Source organism: Sitophilus oryzae, unplaced genomic scaffold, assembly GCF_002938485.1.
Source record: "Sitophilus oryzae breed Bouriz unplaced genomic scaffold, Soryzae_2.0 scaffold_682_pilon_pilon, whole genome shotgun sequence".
In the NCBI taxonomy this organism is placed as follows: domain Eukaryota; kingdom Metazoa; phylum Arthropoda; class Insecta; order Coleoptera; family Curculionidae; genus Sitophilus; species Sitophilus oryzae.
Window position 1 is genome coordinate 1927659 of NW_022147287.1, and position 27978 is coordinate 1955636.

The following is a 27978-nucleotide window of genomic DNA, read 5'->3' on the forward strand; positions in this document are numbered from 1 at the left end:
TCACGGAAATGTATATTTTTTCACTCAGTAGTTTTATACAGGTACGGATGAAGAGTTATTACTCTTCAAAACAATTAAAACACATCTAGGTGGCGCACCCTACAAATAGTAGTGATATTGCCATCAAAATCTAATTTATCATGTCAAAAACTCCCAGACCCCGACGTTACTTCATAAATTATTTAGAAAACATCGAAATAAAAATGAAATTTCTACACCCTGTGTGTCCGAAACTAAGCATTTTAGGACATACATTTATACGAACTTTTTTACTTATTTTTATCTGTAGAATATGCTGCCGAAGTTTCCGGAATACAATTCGGACCACCCTGTATTTTTCTATTATAACGAGTTGGACGACTGTTTTTTCTAGACACTAAGTAGAGGCGATTACTTTGTTTTATATTCCTTTTGTATCAGAAAAATAAAGAGTTTTTGTTATTAAAAGAACACACCAAACATGTTTAAAACATGGTTTCAAAACAAGTTTAAAACAAGTGTTTTAAACACGTTTTTAAACAAACTGTGTACCTATCAAAACAAGAGAATAAACATTTTTGTTCAATCTCACATCACAATTACCATTACAGCAACTTACCGATATTTTAGCCAGGGCTGTTTTTCCTATCCTACCTAAAGCATTATTGTGCGTTTCCTCTGAGCTAGAACTACGATTTCACTCATGAAAATTGTCGATCCTCGAACACAACCGCCTTGGTGTTTATCAGTCTGTAGGTTATTTCGAACGCGCGAACGGAAAATGATGTGGTTTTCATGCTAACGATGTCGGGAAACTGGAATTTCCAACGGTGGAAAGCGGCGTCTAGTGACGAGGACGAGTTTTCCCAAGGCGCAGGTCGAGTTCGAGCGTTGGGAAACGCAGAGGGACTCAGGCAGAAAGGCGGGAAAAGCCGAGGAAATTAGACGAAGTAGGAATGACCGAAAATGTCGATTTTTTTCACTATTTTTTTATTCGTAGTGTATCCCGGAAAAATGTTCAAAAATATCGATCGTTTTCAGAAAAATGTCGATACTATTGCCATTTTTATTCCTGTTAAATTGTACAAAGTAAGAATGTTCAAAACTATCGATATTTATTTTTAAAAAAATATCGATATGATGGCCTATATTTTGTTATTCCTAATGTATCCTAGAAAAGTCCGTTTTTCGACTAATTTTTTATTATTGGTGGATCCCGGGAAAATCTTAGGGATGTTCAAATATATCGATTTTTTATGAGAAATATCGATATTATTTTTCGATAATGTAAAGCAACGTCTATTTTTTTATGCCTGTTACACCCCTGGAAGATTGTATGAATAAATACTATTTTTTTTTATTTTAAGAAACGTAACGGTTTAATCGCCTATATTTTTTTTTTTATTTATGATGTATATATTTAATTTTTAAAATATCGATATGATTACCTATATTTTGTTATTCCTAATATATCCTAAAAAGTCCGTTTTACTCGATAGATCCGGGAACATATTAGGGATGTATCGATCTTTTTCTGAGAAATATCGATATTATTACCCAACAGTGCAAGACGGGGTCTAGTGACGAGAACGGGAAACTAGTTTTTGACGGGAAACTCAGAGGGACTCCGGCAGAAAGGCGGGAAAAACCCGGGAAATTTAGACGAAGTAGGAATGGCCAAAAATGTCGATTTTTTAAAGCAAAATAACCATTTTTTCTCACCATTTTTTTATTCGTAGTATAACTCGGAAAAATGTTCAAAAATATCGAAACTATTGCCTTTTTTATTCCTGTTCGGTATATAACAAAAATTGTACAAAGTAAGAATGTTCAAAAATATCGATATTTGTTTTTTAAAAATCTATCGATACGATCGCCTATACATGTTTTGTTATTCCTGATGTATCCCAAAAATATCTTAGAAATGTTTGAAATATCGATACTGATTGCGTATTTTTTGTTCCTGTTACACACATGGAAGATTGTACAAAATAAGGAATATTTTTTTTATTTTAAGAAACTTAAGGGTTAATTTTTAAATTATCAATATTTATGTTTAAAAAATCTATCGATATGATTGCCTATATTTTATTATTCCTGATCCCGATGTGTCCTAGAAAACTCCGTTTTTCAACCATTTTTTATTCTTGATGGATCCCGGGAAAATCTCAGGAATGTTCAAATGTATCGATCTTTTTCTAAGAAATATCGATATTATTATCTAACAGTGGAAAATGGGGTCTAGTGACGAGAACAAGTTTTTCCCAGGTGCAGGTCGAATCGGTCGTCGGGAAACGCAGGATTCCAGCAGAAAGACGGAAAAATTAGACGAAGTAGGAATGGAGAAAAATGTCGATTTTTTTAAAACAAAATACCCATTTTTTCATAATGTATCGGTTTTAAGAAAATTATCGATACTATTGCCATTTTTCATTCCTCTTAAGTATGTAACAAAAGTGTCCAAAGTAAAGGTGTTGAAAAATATCGATATTGCTTTATAAACAATCCTGATGTATCCCAAGAATATCTAAGGATGTTCAAAAATATCGATATTTATTTTTAAAAAATCTATCGATATGATCGCCTATTTTTTTATAAAAATATCGATGTTTTTAAGAAAAATATCGATACTATTGTCTATTTTTTATTCCTGTTACACACCTGTAACTTATTTGGAAAATTTTATAAAGTAAGAATGTTCAAAAATATCGATATTTGTTTAAAAAATCAGTCGATATGATGGCCTATATTTTGTTATTCCTGATTTATAGAGGAATTTCATTTTTCCACGATTTTTCTTCTTGGTGCATCTCAGAAAAATCTTAAGGATGTTCATATACAGTATGTCCCTGGATTGTCTTTACAAGAGGAAAACCTTTTTTATTTTATTAAACCGCTATTATTAACAGCTACCTAAATTCCAATTTACCCTGTATAGCCTGATATTTAATTACAATAACCATTGAAGGTTAAATCAAATTAAAATTTGACCCGAAAAATTATACAGGGTGAGACAAAATTAATATTGAATATTGGTCACTTTTAAAAGCAAGTTACTCTTTATTTTAAATGGAACACCCAGTATTAACTTGTTTTTAAAGGTGACCAATATTCATTGTTAATTTTGTCTCACCCTGTATAACTTTTTTGGTCAAGTTTTAATTAGTTATTTTAACTACATATTAGGCTATACCGGATAAATTTCAATTTAGATAGCTTTTATTGAAAAATTGTTCTTCATTTTTAGAAAATGATGAATATGCCAAAAACCTTATATTTTAATCATATACTTCTCCAATGAAACTCACCTTTATTTTTTTTCTAGAATTCGAAAATCGAAGAATATAAATATAGGGTATTCCATTACAAAAACACAACTTTGATGTGTAACTTTTTTGGGACACCCTATAGAACTCTCTATATTTAAAAAAAAGCACACAAAATTTAATTTCAATACAAACTATCGTTCTCCTTGGAGCCTCCGCGTAATATGAAAGGAGCCACCCTGTACAATCAATCATTGGGATCTTTCAGTTCTAATAAAAAATAAAACACAACCAAAGTATTTTTAATATTATAATAAGTAACTTGTAACTAATACATGCAAAAACATCAAAGAATATAAAAACATACTGGCTTGGTCATTCTAAATTTTGTTGGTCTATATTTTAACGATTAAGACAGAGATAAAGATACCTAACCCAAGTAGCATTTGGACGTTATCTAACGTCGGGTATACGTCGCATTCAATAAACCCGACGTCGGGTACCAACGTCGGTTCGACCGCCTGACGACCCTTATTTACACCTAAATTGGGAATACAGATTCGGGTCGCCTCGACGTCGGTATCTTACCTAATAGGGAATGTAATTCTACCAATTACCAACGTCATATTACGTTGAATTTTAGTTACTTAAAATTCGTCGCTAAGCACTTACGTTACGTTTGGTTTCATATTCGCTACCAAGAATACATAAAAACCTAACCAAACTACCTAGTTACAAATGGATTCATAATCACTCCTCGAATATAACTATATAAGTGCCTATCTAATTTCATATTATAATAATTCTGAATCATTAATCCAGACATCAGTTTTGTCAACGGAAGTCACTTTCTTGATATATTTGATTAAAATACTCCGGAAAACAACGAGCGCTTTCAAAATTAGGTAGATTTATGAAATAAAAATATCTATAAAAAAGTAACTCACAATTTTTTTTTTATTTTCTAGCTGGTTTAATCATAAAACTGTACTGTGGTTCCCCCCAAACTCAACCTTATCGATATTATTCTACTAGAAATCGAAATGTTAATATAAATTTTAAAAACAAAAAACGATTTTAAAATGGCTGACAATCGGATACGTGTTAAGAATGGCGGATTTCTGAGTCCGACTTAATATGAACTACCAATATACCAATTCCGACCGGGTCTCCAACATTAGTCGTCTCACACGACCGAAGTCATCAAACCGGAAGACCGGCAATCGTATTATGACGTATATAATTCCAACGTACGCCACGTAACCTCACTTTGTTTATCAGTGATTTGTGGATTTGTGCAACTATATTTTAGTTTTTGTTTTCTCCTTAAAAAAAATGGGCAGCCACTTTTTTAAGCCTAACCTCACATGTCAGAGGAGGATGGGGTCTGCTGGTTTCCTAAGCTAAAAAATGAAATTAAGATGCGCCAGTGTAATGCAGCATCTCTTCCGGATAAAAAGCATTTACGGGTGGAGGCAAGACATCACTACTACTATTATTATTTTGCAAAAGCCTCGACCTCTTTCTGTAAAATGTAGATGAATGTCTAAATGCCTTTTTAATGTTTTTTAGGCATAATAAAAAAATTAAGTTTGTTTACAAAAACTTTTTATTAGGTTATGTTCATGATGTTCATTAGGTCGCAAATGCTACTTAATGGGTTGTATTTACGGACGTAAATAGAGATACGTAAATTAGGTTATAAATATGAACATAAAATACAACAAAATATAATTGGACGTTACTTTAGGGGTTATCAGTGAGACGTATCCTATTCGGACAACGGGTAGACGTCGGGCTAGTTCAAGTATCTGTACGTCGTGCAAGCCAACGTGGGAACCGACATTGGGAAATTAATAAAAATGGTACGTTGTTATTTTGTACGTCGACAGATCGTTGGATTTACCGACTCGGATCCAACGACGTCGCTTTTAATAGGAAAGCGACGTCACAAGTCGTATCACCAGCACCCGACCTAAATTTGCACAAAGTCTGACGTCGCTTCAGGTCAGATTTAGTTCGAAGTCAGATAGATGCTACTTGGGAACTTGCATTATAACCAGTGGATAGACAGAGACACAAAGAAATGTCAAGCGTCTAGCCGCTGGCGGTAACTAACTATCCTGAAAAATGAGCTCTCAAAATAATTTTTTTTTATTTTCAAACTTGAATAACTCGATTAATTTGGACTTATTTGAAAAACGGTAAAGAGAAAATATGTTTCTTTTATCGAGATCTACCAGCCCTGAAAATATTTGCACTTATTTAAGGCTCACCCTGTATATATCATTGAAATAGCGTCCACCAATTTAAGATGACCAGGTCTGTATAACATCTAGGAAAAACATTAGTACGTAAGTCAAACTATCGGTATATCTAGTACAAGGATATATTATTTTATTTACATAATATATTAAAAAGGGTGTTAACGTGACTATGTTAGAAACTGGTAGGGTAGCTTGCCCAGCGAACCAGCAAAGATTTTGACAGACGGCGTCCAAAAATGAAACAAAATGTTGATATTTTGGCGTAAGTTTAAAACGCCCTGTGGAGTATATTAACACAGCAAGGAATTTAAAAATTATTGTATCATCTAGGTGTATCTTTTCTTGATAGTTTATTTTTTGGTTCATCTCAGTAGCTTAATTTTTATTGGAGATATTCGTTTTTGAATAAGACAGTAACGATTTACAGCAATTTAAGCAATGATTTTGGGTTCTCATCAACTCACTTATAAAATAGTGTCTATTGCTTTTGTAATGTCACTGTCATTGAAAAATCACATTATTATTGTTTATTGACGTTTACTTTAGTAGAGACGGTTTTAATTCTGAAGTATCGGCTATTTTGTTGCTTTAATTGATAATGGTAAAGATTAACTTTTGGACTTAAAACCATATCTGTTAGCGTAACTGCCAAACAGGCAAAAACAATCTAATTTTTCAAAGACAGTGACGTTACATAAATCATAAACACTATTTTATAGGTGTTCTGACTAGAACTAAGAACAAAGGCATGGTTTTAATGTAAAAAATACGAAAACATGTTAGTATCTTTCAAAAGCGAATATCTCCAAAAAAAAGCTATTGTGATGAACCGAAAAAAACAACTAGCGAGAAAAGATACATCTGGATGATAAAACGATGTTTGAATCACTTGCTTTGTTAACATATTCCACAAGGTGTTTCAAACTTTCACCAAAATAAGAAGAACAGGCGGGTTTTAGAGCGGGAAGGTCTACTGTGGATCATCTGTTTGCCATAACACAGGTCTTAGAGAAAAAAACGAGAAACGAAAAGATCAAGAGGTACACTTACTATATATAGACCTCCAAAAGGCTTATGACAGCATACCATTAAATAAATTGTGGGAAACGTTGGAAATAACTAATATAAATGTCAACCTACGTAAAGCAGTTAAGAACTTATACCAGAACACCACAGCTAGAATAAAAATACGAGACTCATTATCAGAAAGCATAAAATTTACAAAAGGCCTCAAGCAGGGATGTTGCCTATCTCCTATACTATTCAAAATATACCTGCAACAAGCACTAAAAAAATGGATGCTTAAGTGTAGAGGAATGGGAATCCCCCTAATAAATGAGGACACCCTATACACGCTATTTTTTGCGGACGACCAGATAGTCCTAGCCCAATATCACGACGACCTTGAATATATGGCAAGGAAGCTGATAGAGGAGTATAAGAAATGGGGGTTGGAGGTAAATATCACCAAAACTGAATGTATGACTGTAGGGGGGCCACAAGAGAACATAGTCTTAGAGGCTGGAAGCGTGATAAAAACCTGTGACAAATATAAATATCTCGGATTAAAAATAACTAACGATGGAAAACTCGACGAGGAAAATCGAAAGATCGAGGAAAAAAAAAAAGATCGAATAATGCAAGGCAGAAGGGCAATATCTATGTTGAATAGTGTACTGTGGGATCAAGGAATCTCTAAAGCTAATAAGAAGAACATATATAATACGGTAGTGAAAAGCATAATAACTTACGGAAGCGAAGTATGGCAGTTGAAAAGCAGAACAGAGAACATGCTATTAGCGACCGAAATGGATTACTGGAGGAGATCTGCTGGAAAATCGAAAAGAGAACAAATAACCAACGACAGAGTAAGAGAGATTATGGGAGCTGAACACACAATTGTGGACGATATAAGAACAAAACAACTCATATGGTTTGGTCACGTTCAGCGAATGCCTGGTCACAGAATACCAAAACAAATTTTACCGTGGACACCTCGAGGCAGAAATAAAAGAGGAAGGCCGCGACGAAGCTGGAGGGAGGGTGTGGATAAAGAACTAGAAAATAGAGAAATGACTGATGATCTTTGGCTAAATAGAGAAGAGTGGAGGTTATGTATCGGAAAACGTCGTAGAACGTTCTGAACCGACTTATATATATATATATATATATATATATATATATATATATATATATATATATATATATATATATATATATATATATATATATATATATATATATATATATATATATATATATATATATATATATATATATATATATATATATATATGTATATATATATATATATATATATATATATATATATATATATGAACAGAAAAAACTAACTAGCGAGAAAACCTAGATATAAAATTATTTTTAAATCCCTTGCTTTGTTAACATATTCCACAGGGTACTTCAAACTTTCACCAAAATATCAACATTATGTTTTCCCTCGTATAATTAACATATGGAAACTTTCATTTTTAATTTAGAAAAAGTACTAAAAAGCCAAAATCATGAAAATCGCTCAAATAGAACACAATATACAAATCTTTAAAATACATGAACATAAACAATATATAAAATAAATACAAAATATATCACTTTCTTATTTGTAAAGAACAAAAAGTTACACATATTTCGCTCTCACGTAAAATAATATTAACGGCTCTTCTGTATCCATATTGCGAACCGTATACTGTAATCCTTAAAAATAAAAATTTAATTAGATAAAATTCCTAAATCACATAAAAACTACAATTACCTTTAGGCACGCAAAAATGTTCCCCTTGGTTCACTGTATTGACTACGTTATCCAACCAGACTGTTGCGCATCCACTTACTACATTATAAAACTGAAAAAAAACATATATTTTTACAAACGTCAGCCAAAAGTATTATTTTTTAACTACATATTATAATTGTTGTCATTGTTGTCAACGCAGCGAAAAAACGCTCCAAGTTAGTATTCACGTCTAATATCGTTCTGCGCATGTTCAGTAGCGTATTCAGAGAGAAGGATAGGTTTATACGATAATCTTGTTCTAGAAAGAAAGAAATAGAAAAATGCATGTGAAGGTCCCGTAAACAAAGTCGGATGTAATGCCGGGTCCATACCAAGGGACAAAAAGTAAATACGATTTTGAGACAAAAACCGACGGAGTTCGTCCGACGGTCTTGAAAAGACATGACGGACTATGGTTTCTAGCAGCTACTTTTTTGGCCAAAATTAAACAACTTACATTTAATGGAAAATATTGACTGTAAATTTGTGTTTTTAATAAAATAATAAAAGACTAATAAAATGAAGTTATTTTTAATCATCTTATTCAACGTGTGATTAACTTTTACCTATGAAGCATCTTCTGTATCTAGTTCCAAAAAAGAAACTTGATCAATTATCGAATTACTGCTATCCAAAAAAACAATCTTCTTTAGAAATATCTCCTTGCTCTTCTTCTTTTTGCATTTCTTCTTCTTGCTCTTCCTCCTGGTATTCCTCTTCTTTTCCATGCTTCTCTTCAAATTGTTCTTCATTTAACTTCTTTTCGATAAAGTCAGGTACACAAAGTAGGTTAAGTACATCGGCAGGATAACTAAATTTACATAGCAGCCTGCACAAGTAAAGTATTTTACAGCCTGCACAAGTAAAGCCCAATCCTGCTTATGATCCTCGGAAACTTTTGAGGCCGTTCTTCTCTGGGTTCTGGAAGATTGCTCCGAAAAAGGTAACCGTGGGCGGCCGGCAGATGATGTGGATGGAAGGGGTTCCTTTAACTCAAGGATAAAATCCTCCTTTAACCAGTCATCATTTTGTTTTAAAAATAAATCTTTAAGCTACGAAGCCGCCTGCCATCTTCTTTCAAAATTTATACAATGGCGATTTATCTTTTTTCCATTGTGCCTCATAGTTCTTGTTCATTATTCTGAAATTTCTGTCTTACAAAATTTGAAACATACCCGGTTTTCTCAACTTTAACGGCCCCTTGTAGCCATTTTTCCAAAAGAGCTATTTTTTTCAATCGATACATAGCTGAAAAAAAATTCTTTAAAAAAAAAGTTGCAGCTGGTAGCAGCCAATTTTTTCTATAATATGTTCAGAAAGGATTGTTTCAAATTTTACAATAACATATAGCATGGAGAAACATGGAGAATTTTTTATAAGTCAAACTAAACTTTTAACTTTTTATGTATGTTCTGTCTTAAACTCATTATTTTTAATTAATTAAAAAATAATGGACGCTGATTCTTATGTGCAATTGTTAGTGATTTCTTAAAAATATCTCTTCCAAAAATAAACAACAACTGAATAGGCACAAATACTTCACTAGAACGTCTAAATATAAATGCTGATAAGGAATAAAAATGAAAACTAAACAAAAATATATGCATGTGGTCTTCTTCATTTGTATATCTGCTTGCATTATACTTATAAAAAAGTCCATATACAGTGAGTCTAAAATATGTATTTTGGCCAAAAAATTAGCTTCTAGAAACCATAGTGCGACGGACGGTCTATCGCGGACGCTCCGCTCCATCTGAAAGCGCTGTAATGGTAAATCGAATCTCGCGATTCGATCGTTTTCACTCGTTCGATCGTCTATACTCGTTCATATGTACGATTCGTCCAATCTTTGCCAGCCTCTACTGTGAACAATACTTACCAAGGTATATTTCGATGCGACGCTGGGTCTCTTGTGGCACCTGGGCGGGATCCGCATGTATCCGCTGTTGCCATTGTCGCCGGGTATATTTATGCTCTCGCATTTCATAATATTCTCAGATCCGTGGAAGTCGGATTCTGACGGTATTCGACCGATGAACGCTGTAACAACAATTGTATATAGAGAAATCAGTAACCAAATACATTTCTAACAAATAAAAATTCGTTGGAAACTTGCACTTTCCCTTTTTTCTTATAATCTTATATCCGGATTAAAAAAAGATAGCACGCTGTTGCATCGAGCAAACGAACTGGCCGATAAGTAAATAAATGCCTTTATTGTCAAAAAATTTTTCAATTTGTAGACAAAGGTAAACTAACAAACAAAGTAAAAAAACAAGGTACACAAACAAACAAACAAAAGATAATACAAAACATTATACAAATAATATTGTCAGTCTTATTGTTAAAATAAACATTTATAAATGTTTATAATGTCAAAGAACAAAAAAATAAAAATAATATTCAAAAATATTTAGCTAGTTTATAGTAAAATATCAATGTCCTCTAAATAAATTCATTTCGATGTCATTAGTAAATATAGCAATAGCAAACATTAGACCAGTGTTTACAAGATCAAATTTGATTTTCAAAATATAATTCATTTACGGCGTAGAAAGCCTTGTCTAGTAAATAAGAGTTCAATGCTTTGCGAAATGAAAAAAAAATGATGTTATGGATTTGATTTCAAATGGCAGGTGATTGTGCATTTTTTTCGAGTTGTATAATATTGAACTTTTAACTAACTCTGAGCGTGGGGTAGGTAGATAAAGATCTTGCTCCGCGTTCCTGAGTGGATAAGTGTGAGATGGCCTTTCTTGAGAAGCTGATACATGTTTACGTATTAGGCAAACGGATTCAAATATAAATAAGGAAGGAAGAGTCAATATTTTTAATTTTTTAAAAAAGTCCCGGCAATGATTCAAGTCCCGTTCAAAGCTATTTAGTCCCAGTGAATATCGAACAGCTCTCTTCTGGAGCCTGAAAATGCGGTCAAATTGAGTCGCACAACACGTACCCCAGAATGGAAGGGCATACCTGAGGTGCGACTCAAAAAGTGCATAATAAACAGTTCTAGCCACTGACAAGTTAAGCTCCTTAGAAACAGACCTTAATGCAAAACAGGCAGAGCTCAATTTTTTCGACAAAGCTTCGATATGTATGTCCCATTTCAGAGAATTGTGTACAACAAGCCCCAAGAACTTTACAGATTTGACGACGTCAATGGTGGTGTTGTTAAGTACAAAATGCTGCAACGAGTTTTTATACGACAAAGCTTTAGTTTTAGAAATGTTGAGACTCAGGAGGTTCGAATCGCACCAAGATTTAATGGTGATTAAGTCATTTGATATAATCCTATGAAGTGCCGTGATGTCCTTGCTGCTCCAAGTGAAGCTAGTGTCGTCCGCAAAAAGACTTTATACTTTGCCACTGATGTTTATGTTAGCAATGTCGTTAATAAAAAGAAGAAACAAAATAGGGCCTAGTACTGAGCCTTTTGGTACCCCACATTCTATTGGCTTGCTAGAAGACAACGTGGTATCCACCCTCACAAGTTGACTTCTGTTGCTCAGATACGACTTAAACCATTCGAGAGATGATCCCCTGAACCCATAGTGCTGCAGTTTATTAATTAAGATCTTATGATTTACACAATCGAACGCCTTAGAAAAATCACAGAAAATTGTTGTTGTAGAATGACGGTTGTTTAGGCTGAACAAATCAGGTTGTTTATTAAGGAGGGGAGGAAACATAGCGTCATTTGTGGACTTGTTGCTTAGAAATCCAAATTGATATTCAGTAAGTATTTTGTACTTAAACAGAAAAGATACCAGCCTTCTTTTAACCAACCTTTCTATTATCTTAGATAGCGTTGGAAGGAGTGCAATTGGGCGATAGTTAGAAGCTTCATCTTTGTCTCCTCCTTTATGCAGAGGAATGATTATTGCCGTCTTAAGACATTTTGGAAAAATACCATTTTGGAACGACATGTTTATTAAAGTTGTTAGGTGATTCAGAGTGCTTTCTGGCAGATTCGAAAACATTTTTAAAGTTAGCCCGTCGGTCCCACAAGAGGATTTATTTTTGATGGTATTAATTGTACTGCGAAGCTCTTCTAAAACTACGGGCGAAAAAAAGAAACTGTGTAAGTTTACAATATCATTAGAGAGATAAGAAAGTGGATCATGAGGAGGACATATGGTATTAGTTAAGTTTTTCGCTACATTTACAAAGTAATCGTTAAGGTTCTCAGGTGAGGTAGAGATATTGCTAGACGAAGAAGCTTTGTTTCTCAACTCATTCAATAGACCATGTTTCTTTAGCAACATTACCAGAATTGACTATTCTCCTATTATAATAAAGGTCCTTAGCGGCTCTTATAATCTTATGATAAATGTTTCTGTATAGTTTTACGTAATTGTGGAAGAAGAGACTGTCTGAGAATTTTTTAAGTAAGATAATGAACGCATGTTTTAGAAGATATGCGTAGACCTTTAGTGGTCCAAGGTTTATTATGCTTATTTTTTATAGGCCTAAGAGGAAAGGATTTGAACGCTAGACTGGTTAATGTTTTTACGAAAATAGAAAATTCGGTGTCGACATCATAAGAGCTAGTATCCCAGTTGGTTGTTTTACATAAGTGGCTGAACTTTTGAGCATTCTTTTCTGAAAAAATACGGCATAATTTACGAGGGGCATTTTTGATTTTGGACTTCATCGAAAATTCAGTTAAAACTGCTTCATGATCAGAGAGACCCGAGCTAAAGACGTTGCAGGCGATGGAGTTAGGATCAAAAGATGACACAACATAGTCTATAGTACTAGAACTGGTATTGGATATTCTGGTAGGTGAGCCTACATGCATATAAAATAAATAATATCACACGTGAGTTTTTGAAGTTATAACAAACTAGTGTGTTATGAATTCCCTATCTACGCCACGACTGCCTGGTTAATTTCTTGCGGAAGATCTTCCTGAATCATTTTTCTTTAAAATCTGACTTGCTGGTTGATAATTTACTATTTTAACGTTAAAAAATTGCGATTTACCTAAATGACGTCTTAATGTCAGTGCTATTTATTATTTACAAAAAAAAACGCACATCTATATTGCATAGTAACATAAACGCACCCTGATAACTTATTAATTCGCAAAAATGAAAGTAGAACTGGTAGATCCTTTAAAATAAATTATTCTTTAGAGATTGGACATGAAACAGTTCTGCTGTTGGATAAAATTTTGTATGGCACACGCGTGTTATAACATACCGTGCTGGCAACTGTTACTTTTGGGTCGGCATTTACATGTGTGGAAGTAAATCGCATAGAGAAATGCGACCGACCGACGCGACGCGCGACGGTGTGCTGTTGCGGCGTTGCCGATACGCCTTTCCCTATCAAGTAAAATAAAATCATTAGGTTTGTAATGTTTCTGAGCATCTGAAATGGAATTATAAGGATATCGTTAAGGTATCATTTATTTTATAACGAGAAAACGTCAGTAATAGCGATAATTTAAAAACTCAACTTTTTAACACATAACAGGCCATAACTCAAGAACCACTTTAGATATTGAAACTTTTTTTTATTTTCAAGATCGGATATTTTACAATATGTTTACATAAGAAAAATTCCATAAGGTTGTTTTTTCAAAAATTGTAAACAAACAATCCATCCATTTACTTTTAGAGCATAGCAATTTTCAGCAATCGTGTAATTTTTTTATTGATAAAGATTTTCACATACTGTCTACAAAGAAAATACAGCAGAAATATTAACAAAGTTCTTGAAAAACTACAATCTATTATTTCTAATAGATTTCGAGATATCCATTTTTGAATTCAGAGTTCTAATAGCGCGACCACTATCGAACACCCACTCAATTCCACTTATTTTTACCAAAAATGCAAGTGTTTCTAGCTTGCACTTAAAAAAAATTCAAGCTACAGGGAAAATTACAACGACGCGTTAATAAATAAACAAATTAAGTATCACGAGACGTAATTAAATCGTGAAACTGAACGCATGACGTACACCTTTCCCTAGAACTTTAAGTACTGACAGAGGTATTGATTGGGTCGACCGGTCAACTGCGACAAATCTGCTATATCCCCTTCTACGTCTCTTAGCGATGTGCACAGTTTCTCAGTTTATTTCATACGTTTGGCAACGTGTTTACTGTGCTCTCTTTGTTCAGTACATTATAAACGCATTGCACTCTTCTTACATACGGAAATCTCGACCCAAGACTAACCTTTGCCAGTCCTTAGTATGTAAGATAACACACTAGTATCATAACAACAACTATTATTTGGTAGTCACGGCAAATGTTGCCGGTTGTCATGAGATTTTTCTTGAAAAATCTGACATTTGTCATTTTCAGTTTTATTTTGGGTACTCATCTCTACCACTACTCAATATATATTATATTTATGTACAAACTGATATCGTATTTTTTAAATATACGTACTCATATCGTAAGACACCTGACCCCTGCAAAAACTAATGGATTCACCACAGCTTGGCGACTTGTACCCGTTCAATCTTCTAAATTCAGGAACGCCATCTTGTCTTTGTGGACTGTCATGGTTCGGTACAATCGCAGAAGTGTTGTCTTGTACGGACGCATTAGAATCATTTTCTAAGCTGAAATTAAATTTATAAATTAAGTAGAGGGTGGCTCAAATCCGAGGGTGGTTACTGGGACCTCGGAAACTATAAGAGATAAGAAAGAGGTCAAATTATAGCAAGGTTTCTCAATTTTATGTCCCATATTATTGACGTTTGGAAAATTAAAAACATTCCCAAGATATTCGAAAGAAAAATTAAATATTGTAATCTTTATATTTTAAAATAAATCTTATTTTATTGTTATCTTCTTCTTTTCATAATGTGATAGTAAAATAAAAATACTAATTCACTGCAATTAACCATGTTAGCATCACCAGCAACTGATTAAAACTAAACTAATATCGGCTACATTCCTAATGTAATTTCATTCTATTTCTTATCTTTTGTTGGTAAGTAGAAAACTACATATAGTTCATATCAAATAAACTTTTAGTCACGTGATTAAGCTTGACCGGCACAGCGTTGCCCACTTTTGCATATTTTCTTTTAATCAAAATATTTAAGGAAACAAAAATAAATTAATTATAAATATATAAACAGTTATTATTTACATCAACAAAACTCACCTTCTTAACAGCACTTAGGGGACATAAAGGGTCATTACTACCACTTTCCCGTTCAAAATATTCTAATAAAGTTGCGATGAGTTTTTTTACGGCTATTAAGCTATCTTGTACACTTCGCGCTAAAAGAGGTTCTAAAAAGAACAATGTTCAACTGCATGGTCTGCTAGTAAACATTTTTAAGCTTAAATTATCACAACACTAATTTTTTAAACCAAACCAAAACTAAAGTGTCAAAACGAATGACAATGTCCGGGAATAAATAAATAAATGTGGCAACTGGATATTTTTTTGACAGCAAAGCTACCACATGAATTCCCAGCGGGAAATTTAAATTCCAGCTAGCCAGCCCGGCGCCGAATATGTCCATGGTTGGCAAACAATGAATTTAAAAAACATAACTAAAAGTTTAATTGGTACTTGCCATCTTCTGCTCAACATTATGAATATACAGGGTGGTCCCAATTGTATTCCGGTAACTTCGGCAGCATATTGTGCAGATAAAAATAAGTAAAAAAGTTCGTATAAATGTATGTCCTAAAATGCTAAGTTTCGGAAATACAGGGTGTAGAAGTTTCATTTTTATTTCGATTTTTTTCAAATAATTTATGATGTAAAGTCAATATTTGGATGAAAATTGGTGCCTAGAAGTTTTTTGATATGAGAAATTTGATTTTGATGTTAGTAGGATTCCTGCTTGTAGAGGGCGCCACCTATATATTTTTTAACTGGTTTGAAGAGTAATAACTTTTCGTCCGTACCTGTATAAAACTACTGAGTAAAAAAATATACATTTACAACGTTTTTTACGTAAAAAATGTCTCTTTGTAAAAATCGCTACGAGTAATGGTTTTCGAGATATTTGGAATCGAATTTATCAATACCTGTCATCAGTGACATTAATTAAATAGGTTGACTAAATAGTTATTAGACTGAAATCATAAATTTGAAATCTTTTTGTGCCAAAAGTTCAACAGAAACTGTTTTATCATCATTTTTAAACGGTTTTATTTAGCTCGACCCGTACGGTATTTATTTATTTGTTTGTTTATTTGGGTCAAAATTAAAAATTGAAATTTAAGTACCTTCCTGTTGTCAAATTGATCTGAAATTTGGTACACACCTTTAGTTCCGATGACAATACAATATAGTAATATCAATAACATTGTAAATCTAAGATGGCCGCCGGTACAAAATGGCGGATTTCATATTTTTCCACAACCCCCTCAATATGGGTGTCAAATGAAAGGGCTACACTAGTAGAATACTGTGATTATGACAAAATTTAAAATCCAAGATGGACGTCGTTACAAAATGGCGTATTAGGATTACCATCAGTACTTGAAATATTTGTAGGAGCAAAAGTAATGTTGCGGTCCAACATTGACGTTACAAAAGGATTGGTAAATGGTGCTATAGGCCACATTACAGAAATTGTTTGGCCTCAGTTCCGTCGAACCCAAATGTACGAAACAGATGTACCATGAGTTTGGATTGACTTTGGCAGAGACGGCATACACGTTATACACCCGAAAGCCATACAGTTTCCAACAAAATTCAATTATGGTACGGCTGAAAGAAGGATGTTACCCTTAATTTTATCATGGGCATCCACCGTCCATAAAATGCAGGGCAGCACAGTCGACCATGCAGTAGTGTATTTGGGCTCAAAATTGTTTGAGGAAGGGCAAGCATACGTGGCTCTAAGTCGAGTCAAGTCTCTGGAAGGGCTATGTATTGAGGAATTAGATTGTAATAAATTATCAGGTAAAAAACCATGTAATAATGATGCACTAAATGAATTAAATAGAATGAGGAATATTCGGTAGGCATTTCCGTTAATACTAAAAACTAGAAAATAAAAATCGGTAAAAAACTTTTTAGGTTAAACGGTTTTTATCTTATGTGCACTGAAAACTAAAATTAATAATAACAAACAGGTATTTTGAACTTCTAGTTCAGAAATATTTTAGTACTAGGCAGAATAGCTTTTAGGCATATTAGACTAAAATAAAAACGTGGGGCCCATTAACTATTGCTGTAATACTTTCTTCTATACTAAGTGTGGATTGCATCGACTTACTCTAATCGTAACTGGAGATTTTGACAATCAATAACCAGCCGTGGCGGCTTCACCAGCGAACGCCGAGCTCATGATCTACCAAAGTATAAAGATATGCTTTGCCATAGGTAGGATTTCAGAGGGGCCCCACGTTTTTATTTTAGTCTAATATGCCTAAAAGCTATTCTGCCTAGTACTAAAATATTTCTGAACTAGAAGTTCAAAATACCTAATTGTTATTATTATTTTCTAGTTTTCAGTGCACATAAGATAAAACCGTTTAACTTAAAAAAAGTTTTTTTACCGATTTTTTATTTATTATGATTAATTTAAAAAAATAAAAAGTTCCCAAATTTATAATTTTAGTCAAATAACTATCTACTTAACATGTTTATTTTTTGTCAATAATGACATGTATTGACTGTTCCCGTTCTAAATATCTTGAGAACGGCTGCTTGTAGCGATTTTTACCAAGAGACATTTTTTACGTAAAAAATCACGGAAATGCATATTTTTTCACTCAGTAGTTTTATACAGGTACGGACGAAAAGTTATTACTCTTCAAAACAGTTAAAATACCTGTAGGTGGTGCCCTCTACAAATAAAAGTCATATTGACATCAAAATCAAATTTCTCATGTCAAAAAACACCTAGACACCAATTTTCATCCAAATATTGATGTTACTTCACAAAATATTTGGAAAAAATCGAAATAAAAATGAAACTTCTACACCCTGTATCTTCGAAACTAAGCATTTCAGGACATACATTTATACGAACTTTTTTACATATTTTTATCTGCAGAATATGGTGCCGAAGTTTCCGGAATACAATTCGGATCACCCTGTATTTGTGTGTAGTGGTCTTAAAAACATCATATAGACATCAAATTCCAGGCAATTATTAGTATTTCTAAAAACTAATATATCAAGAATAGGTAATCTAGCATCGTTCTCAATTTCATAGGTAATGGAAGGAAAAGGATTATTTAGTTAAGAAATAAAGTTGTAATATACCTAAACCACACTCTTGGAAAATACTGAAACTAATGTTTAGCCTGTATACTTCAAACATGCACATGAATAAATTAGCCAAAAATGGAGACAATGGATTTGTCCCTATTCATGAATATTCAACAAAAAGTTGTTATAAATTGCAAGGTGCTGATAAATGTCAAATATGACGTTTCGTTTCCAAGATACCATCGCCAACAAAACACTTGCTATTGCTATAATTACCTTAATCTGGACATTCGCACCAAACCCCTGGTAATTCTGCTCACCGCTTTTTTAGCAACATTGTTCCTTAGTTTCTTCTTTGTAACAGCTCCATCTCTGTGAGTATTTGACGTTCGATCTGAAGGCATGTTGTATGATGATGTAATATTATCAAATGAGTTGGAAATGCCTAAAAATCAGGTTTGGCATGATTTAAATCATGATTTAAATCAAGTGATTTTTTAAATTTTAATCATGGTGATTTAAATCAAAAAATTAATTTTATTGAAACTTTATAATAAATCAAAAAATAACTGTAAAAGTTATAAAAATCTGTCCCAGAAAACTATAAAAAATATTTCTATAACAAATATAACAGATAATAAATCGAAAAATAATTGTAAATTTTATAAAACTATATAAAAATATCTATTCATCAACTTAAAAGTTGAACCAATTTTTGAAGTAATTTCGTGTGAATCCATAAAACCGCTAAACGCAGGGATTTATTTTAAAATTTATTTATAAGTGACAAAAATTCGCTTTTCGAATACATATCATTCGCCGACTAGTGCAGAACTAGGTTTTTCTGATATAGAGACTATAATATAGTCTCTATATCAGAAGAACCTAGTTACCTAGTGATGTAGAGACTATAATATAGTCTCTATATATAGAACCTAGTTATTATCTTCATTCCCGAAAATCTATAATCCTTGTCAGAAAATATGTTGTTTTATATATTTTTTTTGAAACGTTGGTATGTTTCCAAATTCTTACCGACATTTTGATTTGCAGTAAGTACTTTATACTTTGACATTAGATAATACTAATTTCATTCTCGACTTAAAGACTATTTCCGAACAATAGTGTATTGTTTTATTAAGAGTAGAAATTATACTTTTTTTGACGATGCTGTACATTTGAAGAACCATCGTAAAGCTATTCCCACGTTACAAGGAAAAACAAAAAGTACATTTTTACTCCGAATAAAACACTATATTTTCAATTTCAAACATTGCAAATAATACAAAGAGTAATCGAGAAACGATTTGTACACTCGTTGAATTTGACACCTAATATCAGTTTAATAATATATTTTTGTACTTTTGTGCTTAGGCGTAAGAGTGATTTACTTTTATGACTATAGTCGTTAAAATGACAAAAATTAATACTTTTGAGACGTTTGAGAAAAAAAATCATGATTTTTTCCAACCCTGCTAAAAATGATATTTCCATCAAATATAATACTTAAGCCAATTTCGAGCGAACAACCGTTGGTTATGGTTGACAGAAAAACAATACTTTAAACGTCAGTTGTCTACCGATTGGCTGACAACTCACGTTTAAAGCTTTGTTTATCTATCGTCTGTGTGTTATTAACTGGATTACTACGTCTATCTACCTTTCTCTGTGTCATTTGCTAAATTGGTCCCGTGATTGGTGTTCCTTATGGTTCCGCTCATTGTCATAAAACCAGAGTCTATCGGAGGCGGCGGCATAAGCCGATGTTCTGAACTATCTTCAACATCTGCGAAGGTTTTTGCTGAAAAATGTTGTCATTAGAGTGTGCAAACAGGGATTTGTGAATATGTCTGTAATAATTATTCATTCTGAATACGAGGGTGGTCTTTTATACCGTGGGGATCAGGAAATCCCATGTAAATTTTGAAAAGGTCAAATGTCTCCCCTGATGAGTTGATGCAAAAAAGGTTCTAAAGCATTGATTTCAGTATTAGGGAAATCGGGAGATCTTTATACGCAAAGTTATTTTAGGGCATATGTTCATAGGAACTTTTTGTTTTAATTTATCTGTAGAATCACCCACCGAAGTTAGATACACTATTTTTTTACACCCTGTATAATAGAAAAAATAACCTTTTTGGTTAATAAAAACGCGATAAAAAAAATTTAAATCACCTGTACTGGAAGTTCCTGAAGATATTTTGTCCACAGTTGGACCAGCGGACTCTTTAGGAGGAGCGACTTTCTTTGGACGTCCTCGTCTGCGCACTAAAACAAAAAATACATCCAAATAAATACAAGGTGATTCTTCTTTTAATATATAAATATTATACAGGGTGGCCCATCGAAAACGTTCCGCAAGGCATAACGGCTAGGGTATTTTTTTTCAGAAAATCCAAAAACACGTCAATTTTGTTTGTGAGGGGGACAACTTTTGCCCCAAAAATGATTGCAAAGTCTTCAACCCTGTAAACGGGGGTGTCATCCCCCAACTTTTCAAATGGGAAGAGGGGTCACGTGGTGCCGGAATGAAAAGAGCTTTCTATTCTCTATATTTCCCCGCTTTGTTTTTGAAAATCGGTCGAGTCATTGAGAAAATATGAAGGATTGAAATTTGAAAAGTTTATTTAAACATTTATCAGAGTAAATGATAAGGATAAATTCCTTCGACCAATTATTATTTCGACCACGGAGGAGGTTTAACTGGTGCTAGGTATATTGAGGAGATTTTAGCAGTTCATGTGGTACCTTAGGTCGACTACATTGGAAACAAATTCACTTTTATGCATGACAATGCGGGGCATACACATCAAGAATCGTACACGATTACACCTCAGAAGTCGGATTTCGGATTATGGAATGGCCAGCATGCAGGCCAGACGTAAACCCGATAGAACATTTATGGGATGAGCTAAAACGAAGAATTCGTACTAGACGAAGAGCCCTAACTTCTATCCCAGAGGTCATTGTTGCAGTAGAGGAAGAGTGGCTTAACATCCCACAAGAAACAATATCAAATTTGATCGAATCTATGCCAAATCGTATTAGAGATGTTGTTAGAGCAAGAGGGGGTTATACCCATTATTGAAAATTTAGTTTAATTAATTGTCCATAAATAAATAAATAAATAATAACATACCTCTTAGTAATAAAAAACGATAATAATTTGTTTCATGCATTAATTTAATAATTTTAATCCAAAGAAACGAAAATACAAATTAATATCTCTAAACTCTTTTCAAAGAATATGAAATTGTCTTTCAAACAGCATGTATTTTTTCTTAATCTGACAAATAGATTCTAAAAAATATATAGTTAACTTCAAAAGTTTGCCTTGGGCCGATTTCTATGCACGCAAGTGTATATTTTTACATGAGGAATCTCCCCACGAGAGATGGCATATGTTTTTTAAACACCCTGTATAATAGGAAAAATAATATTTTTCCGTTAATAAAAATGCAATTAAAAATGTATATCACCTGTACTTGAAGTGCTTGATGACATGATGTCCACAGTTGGACCAACAGACTCTTTAGAAGCTACGTTCTTTGGACGTCCTCGTCTGCGCACTAAAACAAAAAATTAATCCATATAAATACAGGGTGATTCTTCAACAGTAAGTACAAAAATTGTCAGCACCACTATTCCAACGAAATACTTGGCGCATACAAGCGAGAAGAGTTGAGTGAAATATAAAAAAAAAGTTCGCAGATGGGATTAGGATTACTTTGGGTAAAAATCTGAAATGCCGAATACAATACTATATTTACACTATATTTTTTACTTATTTGGGACACTCCGCATCTTCTAAAAATATTTTTAAATTGTAACTCTAATAGTCCTTCATCGAATACAAAACTTACAATTTGTAAAAATCTAATCGTTTAGCTACAATACTTCGTATCGTATGTGGTGAACAACCCTGTATAATAAGAAAAAGAATCTTTTTCGTTTAGAAATATGCCTTAAAAAATTAAATCACCTGTAGTTGAAGTTCCTGATGACATGTTGTCCAGAGTTGGACCAACAGGCTCTTGAGGAGGGGCGACGTGCTTTGGCTTACGTCCTCGTCTGCGCACTAAAACAAAAAATAAATCCAAATAAATACAGGGTGATTTTTCAACAGTAAGTAAAACAAATTGCCAGCACTACGATTCCAACGAAAAACTTGGCGCATATAGTCCGTAAAACGAATAACTTTGAATTTGACAGTTCCCGCGGGCTTTTCTAGTGTTAATTTTATTAGGTTAGCAACTTGCGGCCATGCTGACGCAATGCCGTCTCTAATAGAACAGCCTCAGAGCGAGATTTATGACGTCGCGCTAGTTAGATACTACGGATTAATAAATATGTTGTAGAATACATGGAAAACATAATTATTCCTCGTATTATTGGTTTGTATTTTAAAAATGAAATAGTTTACATGAAATATACATAATATAGAGTTAATAAATACAATATATATATACCTATTTATAGTAATAAATATTTTGGCAAATAAACTATGAACCATACAAATGCAGCAAATGTTTTAAAATAAATCGTACTCCATAGTCAGTGTAGAAAGTTTTTGTGTTAAGAATAATAATTTAAAAAAATATGTGGTCATCTTTTGACAAGTTTATATTAGTTTATTAATTGCAGTAAACGTTATAATATATAAATAAATGTTGTGAATGCAAATAATAATACATCACTATTAGTAGATATTGAATGTTTTTTGTTAAATTAGATCGATTTTCAAACCCCAAAATTTAAAATATATTTTACATGTTACGCATTATCTTATGTACCACATTATTTGTATATTGTAAAAACATTTGCTGCATTTGTATGGTTCATAGTTTATTTGCCAAAGTATTTATTACTATAAATAGGTATATATTATCTTCTTAATCTAAGTATATTATATTGTATTTATTAACTGTATATTATGTATATTTCATGTAAACTATATCATTTTTAAAAAACAAACCAAAAATACGAGGAATAATTATGTTTTCCATGTATTCTACAACATATTTATTAATCCGTAGTATCTAACTAGCGTGACGTCATAAATCTCGCTCCGTGGCTGTTCTATTAGAGACGGCATTGGTCTAATATTTAGAAGTGTCAAAAGCTGATGACATTTTACTTTTGTCAATTATGACATTTCGTGTAGATTTTTGCAAGAAGAGGAAGAACTGTCACTTGTTTTATTATTTTCCTTTTCTATTTCATGAAAGTAAAAAGAGTTACCTATCTGATTCGTTCAGGCACTCTATTTAAAGAATATCAGTAACTTTTTTGACAGAGGGATTTTATATTTGACATGTTGGTAAAAAATAACGGTCAAAATTCAAGGTTATTCATTTTATAGACTATACAAGCGAGAAGCGTCGAGTGAGAGAGAGGTATTGATTTATAGAGCGCGTCAACAGCGAGGGTTTTTTAGCCCTCAATAATAAGCTTCAATAATAAGATCCTCAGCCTAGTTGCTCTTTCCACAGTGATATAATTAATGAAGAACCAGACATACTGAGATCGGAAATTGAAGCAGCAATAAAAAACCTAAAACATCATAAAGCCCCGGGACCAGATCACATCACGGCCGAAATGCTCCAAGCGTCGGGAGATTTTGGTGTGAACATCTTGCACAAGTTATGTAATATGATATGGCATACTCACCAATGGCCATCAGATTGGACCGATTGTTCCATAATAACCATCCACAAAAAGGGATCTCCAGCCAAATGCGACAACTTTCGTACCATTGCGCTAATTTCACATGCCAGTAAGATTCTTCTTCATATCATTAACGAAAGGTTAAAACCGTATATTCAACCACAAATCCCTCCAGAGCAAGCAGGATTCACAAGAGGTCGAGGAACACGGTGAACAAATTTTGAATATCCGTCAGATTATCGAAAAGGCCCGAGAATTTAACAATCCGCTCTATATTTCTTTCATAGACTATCGAAAAGCTTTTGACAAAGTCAAATGGTCAAAACTATGGATGGTTCTTAAAGAAATGGGCGTGCCTCTTCATTTGATTTCATTGATCCAGAATCTCTATGTAAATACCAAAAGTAGAATTACCATCAATGGCGTTACTCGGAAGACTTCCAGCCTACCTGTGGTGTTAGGCAGGGGTGCATACTATCTCCCAAGTTATTCCCAATATATATATATATATATATATATATATATATATATATATATATATATATATATATATATATATATATATATATATATATATATATATATATGTATTGAATATATCATGAGAAGGGCATTGGAACATTGGCAAGGGGGGATAACAATTAATGGTCACAAAATTACCAACCTCAGATTTGCAGACGATACGGTCCTTCTAGAGGGAAACGAGGAAGAGTTACTGCAGCTTCTAAAATTGGTTGAAGACGAAAGCGAGAAACTTGGACTTGAAATTAATCCCTCTAAAACAAAAATTATGATTATCGACAGGCAAAACAACAACAAACCTGATGTAGTGAGCATTGGTCGTTTTGAGGTTGTAAGTCAATATATATATCTTGGGTCACTTATAAACAACATGGGATCGTTAGAAGGGGAAATAAGAAGAAGATGTGAAATGACAAGAGTGGCAGTGCGAAAACTCTCAAAGATATGGCGAGACAAAAACATATCTAAACACTTAAAAAAAAGGCTTGTTCACTGCCTAATATTTCCTATATTAATGTATGGCTCCGAGTCCTGGGCGATGAGACAGTCAGATCATCAATAGATCTCGAATGATGCAGGTTAGAGAGTTTTTGGAGTTTAAAGAAGCAATACTGTTGAGGGAACTAAGTGCATCAGATAGTATTAATGCTTCAATCGGTGGCATGCTCCGAATTTGGAGCGTCAAGTGAAATATAATGTAATGATTCTAGAAATGTAATGATTCTAGACATGTATGGTAATGACATACCTGTAGGTTTAGTCGGCTCTTCGGTTTCTTGACGTTCTGCAGTAGTTGTTTTTTCCGTGCGTTGAGATTCTAAAATTTATATAATAAAAGATACGCGATAAAAAATACACATATGGAATTAAGTATTTTTCGACATACCTGTGGGTTGTTCTGGTAATTCGTGCTCTGCTTGCTCTGGAATTTCGTGCGATTCTGCAATGAGGTTTTCGGAACGATTTGTAGTTGAGGGTCCAGCCGCATCCAAATCCTCAGGCTCTTCTCGTACTGTATGATTTTCATGGCTTTTCTTGCCTTTGGCAGTAGTGCGACGTTGTTTTTGAATGCTTTCCTCGTAACGTGACTCTTAAAAGTGATAAAATTCAGACATTAAAGCATCTACAAGACTATAGGCTTGGTGAGTCGATTTCAAAAAATTCCGACCGCGGCGCTGTATACGGTAGAAAGCAGAAATTTTCGGTATGTATTTCACGCCGTCCCGGTTGCAGTTTATGTTGATCGCATTAAAATAATATTGAAATCGTGGCTTTGTCATAATCTTTAAGTATTTTAGTTTTTTGCTAGTGCAGTTACTGAGACTATAAAACACTCAGGTAGGAGGTTTGTGTGATATAACGCTGTTTCGGGTAGTAAAAAATAAGTAAAAAGATTTCGAACTAGGCGTCGTGTTGTAACAATTTCAAATGTTAATAAAATTGCCGAAAAAATGTTAATTTTATTCAAATTTGGTAAAAACATTCATGCCCGGAGGCCGTGAACCCTGTTACTTTGGCTGACTTGAGTGTGGTTGGGGGTGGTGGAGGGGACTCATAAAATGGAAAAATCATCTTTTGACTAATACAGCTACCAAAATGCGGTAAGAATATTTTACATTTCACTAAATTTTACGATTTTTGGCAGAGCCAAGATGAAACAGACAAATATTGAGCAATTATTACTCCTCCGCCATATACAGGGTTTGTTTTATATATCCTCTGTATCTTTTTTATTCGACGTTTTCGAAAAAAAGTGTCTTGAATAAAAGTTTAATGGTCTCGAATACATTTTTCAAAACAGTCTTCTTTGCATATACAGGGTGCCTTAGAAATCCTGTGTGTGGCCCAACTTTCTTATTTCAAATTAGTACCAAATGTTTTATTTTATTTTTATTTTCTCCTAAAAATCCTAACTAACTTTGTAATTATATGAACTATTTTTTAAAACCATTATTTAAAAACATGCATTTTCCTCATTGTCATTAATAAACGACCAAATAATAAATATCAAGTACAAACAACCAAAAATAAGCCAAATACGCGAAATTGAGAAATAACGCGATACAGGATACAGTTACGGATAATCATTTAACTTCTGTTAAGTTGGACATTTTTTGTTCGTTAGGCAAATTTGTTTATCTGTAAACCTAACTGCTGAGCAAGTTTCCGTTGGATTAACGCAGCAGTGCTTACAAAAAATAACTATTTTATTTTGTAGATTTTCTTGCAGTGGCGAAATACCTATATATAATTTTTTGAAGAGTTATTTTTTTATTTATTAGCTGATCTTTTTGATTTATTAACTGATATTTTTTTATTTATTAACTGAGTGTATAAATGAATAAATAATAAAAATTTAATAATAGTACCTCGACTTATCGTACTTGTTCTGACATCCGTTCTGTCGGCTATTCTCCGACGTGTTCCTCTAAACGTCGACACTAGAAATAAAAATAATTGATTTATTTTATCGACATTTCTTTTTTAAACTTACAAATAATGGCACCTTCCGGTATAACATCGTCTATCACGTACGACACTGGCCTGCGCATTCTCTGTGGTCGACAACTGCCTAAAAACAAATTAAAATTATGAAAATTGTAATATAAATTATAAAATTAAAAGAAAATAATAATAAATTTGAATAAATAATATATTTGGCGACATAATTGCGGAAAAACCCGAACCGCTCCGAAATTATCAAAAGTTTTGGGTCGCGACCGTTGCAAGAATAGCGCCAAATAATATTTACATTGTACACAAAAATGCAACGGAAAGTGCATTGTTCTTGCATTTTATTATGGTTTTTATTTTCATGGTCAGGGTTGGGTACGACGCGTAGAAAATTAATTTTCTATGTAGAATATTAAGTAGAAAATGTATAAAATCTGAGAACAGGTATAAAATGAATTTTGTATGTTTAAAGGCGTTTTTTCACTTTTGAGGTTTCTTCAGTTCTATTTTCTTTAAATTCTATGCGTTAAAACTGTAATATGTGCGCGCGCGCTATCTCTCTAGTCTGTGACGGTGCTAACTCCATCAAGATAAGAGACAGTAATCGATCTGAAGACTATTAGAATATTCTTTTCTGGTTAATCTGAAGACCGTCCAGAAATGTCTGATTTTTTTTCTTTGAAAGTTTTCGTTATTCCTTTTTTTAATTTTACCATAGAAGGCCTGTGGTTTCACATAAACTATATACATACAGAGAAGACCAGGCTACTAGTAACATAGCAAGTTGCCGGACGAATTTACGTTTACCCGATTTGCGTTCGTATTCGAGATTCACTGCCGGCTAGTCGGCTGGTCAGGCAGTACGCAGTTGC

At 33.3% G+C, this 27978-nt stretch overlaps 3 protein-coding genes across 5 annotated transcripts in view; 1 reads left to right on the top strand and 2 right to left on the bottom strand.

Moving 5' to 3' along the window:
• The window catches only part of LOC115888072, a 417007-nt gene extending 416298 nt beyond the window's left edge, over positions 1-709 (bottom strand). Inside the window, exon 1 of the mRNA XM_030907644.1 lies at positions 599-709. The gene's annotated coding sequence lies outside the window, so the exon portion shown is untranslated. The remainder of the gene's footprint in view (positions 1-598) is intronic.
• A 6433-nt stretch (positions 710-7142) lies between these two features.
• LOC115887907 lies at positions 7143-7689 on the top strand. The gene is made up of 2 exons (XM_030907438.1): positions 7143-7242; positions 7282-7689. The coding sequence occupies exons 1-2, from the start codon at positions 7150-7152 to the stop codon at positions 7654-7656; spliced, it is 468 nt and encodes a 155-aa protein (XP_030763298.1). The 5' UTR covers positions 7143-7149; the 3' UTR covers positions 7657-7689.
• A 259-nt stretch (positions 7690-7948) lies between these two features.
• Positions 7949-27978, bottom strand: part of LOC115887906 — a 42787-nt gene continuing 22757 nt past the window's right edge. For 2 of the 3 annotated variants that reach the window (XM_030907436.1, XM_030907435.1), the window contains exons 7-19: positions 27147-27224; positions 27022-27093; positions 25539-25742; positions 25401-25469; positions 22446-22541; positions 21943-22032; positions 20639-20731; positions 20124-20264; positions 18740-18908; positions 14716-14891; positions 10186-10346; positions 8286-8376; positions 7949-8227 (exon numbers count right to left, since the gene is read on the bottom strand). In XM_030907436.1, the coding sequence (XP_030763296.1) occupies positions 8151-8227; positions 8286-8376; positions 10186-10346; positions 14716-14891; positions 18740-18908; positions 20124-20264; positions 20639-20731; positions 21943-22032; positions 22446-22541; positions 25401-25469; positions 25539-25742; positions 27022-27093; positions 27147-27224 (1517 nt within the window). In that variant the 3' untranslated portion in view covers positions 7949-8150. The remainder of the gene's footprint in view (positions 8228-8285; positions 8377-10185; positions 10347-14715; positions 14892-18739; positions 18909-20123; positions 20265-20638; positions 20732-21942; positions 22033-22445; positions 22542-25400; positions 25470-25538; positions 25743-27021; positions 27094-27146; positions 27225-27978) is intronic. The other variant, XM_030907437.1, reaches the window with a different exon arrangement.